Here is a 2,031-nt window from a genome sequence, read left to right as displayed (position 1 = left end):
ATTTATATACATCAATGGACTATGAGTGTGTGACGGGTTATTTATATACATCAATGGACTATGAGTGTGTGACGGGTTATTTATATACATATACTATGAGTGAGTGACGGGTTATTTATATACATCAATGGACTATGAGTGTGTGACGGGTTATTTATAGACACCAATGGACTATGAGCGGTGTAATTAGGCTGATGTGTAGCCCTTTTTCATATAGACACCAATGGATTATGAGTGTGTGACCTGGCTGGTGCTTCGGGCCATCAGAGGGTCACAGTAGCTGTACAGGGAGATCGGTGCGGTGATGGTCGTTGGTATATAACATATCATAACCATTGCGACAGCTACTATCTATGAGGTGCCACACTGGAGAAGCGTATGACGGTGATGGGCAATTGTCTAATACGCAGGACACAGCCCACATACACATATACTTACACATACACCTACACTTACACATACACATACACATACACATACACATACACATACACATGCACTCACACTCACACTCACACTCATAATTACACTTAAACTTGTTCTTACACACACACACCCACCCACATGCACTTACTCTTACAATAATACTTGCACATGCATTTACACACACACTTACACTCTCACTTACACTAGCACACACACACTAACACACTTACACATACACTTACCCTTACAATTATACTTACGCATACATTTATACATACACATACACATACACATGCACCTACATTCACACTCACACTCACAATTACACTTTGACTTATTCTTACACACACACACGCACACACGTACACATAAAATTACTCTTACAATAATACTTGCACACACACTTACACTCACATATACACATACACATACATATGCATCCCCCCACACACACCTGGGAATCAGGTGGTGCTTGGTGATAGGCATGGGCCTCTCACACATTACACAGCCCTCGATAGGTCCCTCTTCCTCTCCTTCCTCATCGTCGTTATTGTCGTCATCGTCGTCGTCATCGCTCTCATCAGAACTATCGCCTTCGCCATCTAACACGGCAGTTGCTATGGTTAAGCCGGTGGTTGCTTGGCAACGGAAGTGGCAACCATGCACACTCGCACTACGGCACAAGTATAAAGAACACCACCAATGATGGGTGTACACATACAGAAGTATAATCTCATTCTCGGCAGCCTTACGCAGAGGGTAATGAGAGTGTGTGGCCTACCTTCATATACACAAATGCGGTAACGTATCTCGAACGCCTACTTCCTACCTGCACGCATCTATATCTATACGTGCGGGTCGTGTTGATCTCATTGCATTATCATACAGCACACACAACGTGCACCATCCATAGAACCCACCACATGCCACACAGCCGCAGCCACTTCTTCCGGATGAGTCATACCTTCAATACTCTCCACTACATAGCCCACTCCCGAGTGCCGGGTCTCTCTCTTCGTGCGCCCCATTTCCAAAGGCTGTGGTAAGCACTCGAACTCAGGTGCACTGGCCCTCTCAGGCGCTGTGGGTTGGCTCGTTGCTATGGTTACGTCGGTGTCGGTGTCTGGCTCGGCTGTTTGCGGGAGTGTGGCCTGGGTGTGATTCACGGACAGGCAATGTCACAGGTGTCAAGAGCTATGAGAGAGAGAGAGAGAGCAGACGTATTGTGTGCGACGCGAAGCGAGAGTGAAGAAGCTCACACCGTTCATATGATAATTTATTATATGATTCATCATGTTCATAAGTTGTCAACATGATTCATATGATAAATAGCCTGGTAACATCATCCATAATATAAATTACGCATTAGCATCATCTATGATACGAATAGCAGAATAGTGTATTACTGACATGACAGTCCTGAAAGTAAGTATGACAGCACACAAGTGAACGAAAGACAAGAATCAATGCAAACAATGGTGAAAGAACACTTGCAAACTCGGAATGAAACCGCGACTTATTTATACGCGCATGACACAGTGAGAATAATATATATATATATATATATATATATATATATATATTATTATATATATATATAATAAC

At 43.2% G+C, this 2,031-nt stretch overlaps 1 protein-coding gene across 1 annotated transcript; it reads right to left on the bottom strand.

The window, feature by feature from the left end:
- Positions 1-880: 880 nt before the first annotated feature.
- On the bottom strand, positions 881-1,431 carry SARC_14906 (hypothetical protein; the record flags this gene model as incomplete). Its single annotated transcript, XM_014290963.1, has 2 exons — positions 881-1,028; positions 1,391-1,431. Coding segments are annotated over 2 exons (189 nt in total), but the record flags the coding sequence as incomplete, so codon positions are not given.
- Positions 1,432-2,031: the final 600 nt, after the last annotated feature.

This window comes from Sphaeroforma arctica, assembly GCF_001186125.1.
Source record: "Sphaeroforma arctica JP610 unplaced genomic scaffold supercont1.5283, whole genome shotgun sequence".
NCBI classification, from domain to species: Eukaryota; class Ichthyosporea; order Ichthyophonida; genus Sphaeroforma; species Sphaeroforma arctica.
This window is presented reverse-complemented; position numbering and strand designations above follow the sequence as displayed.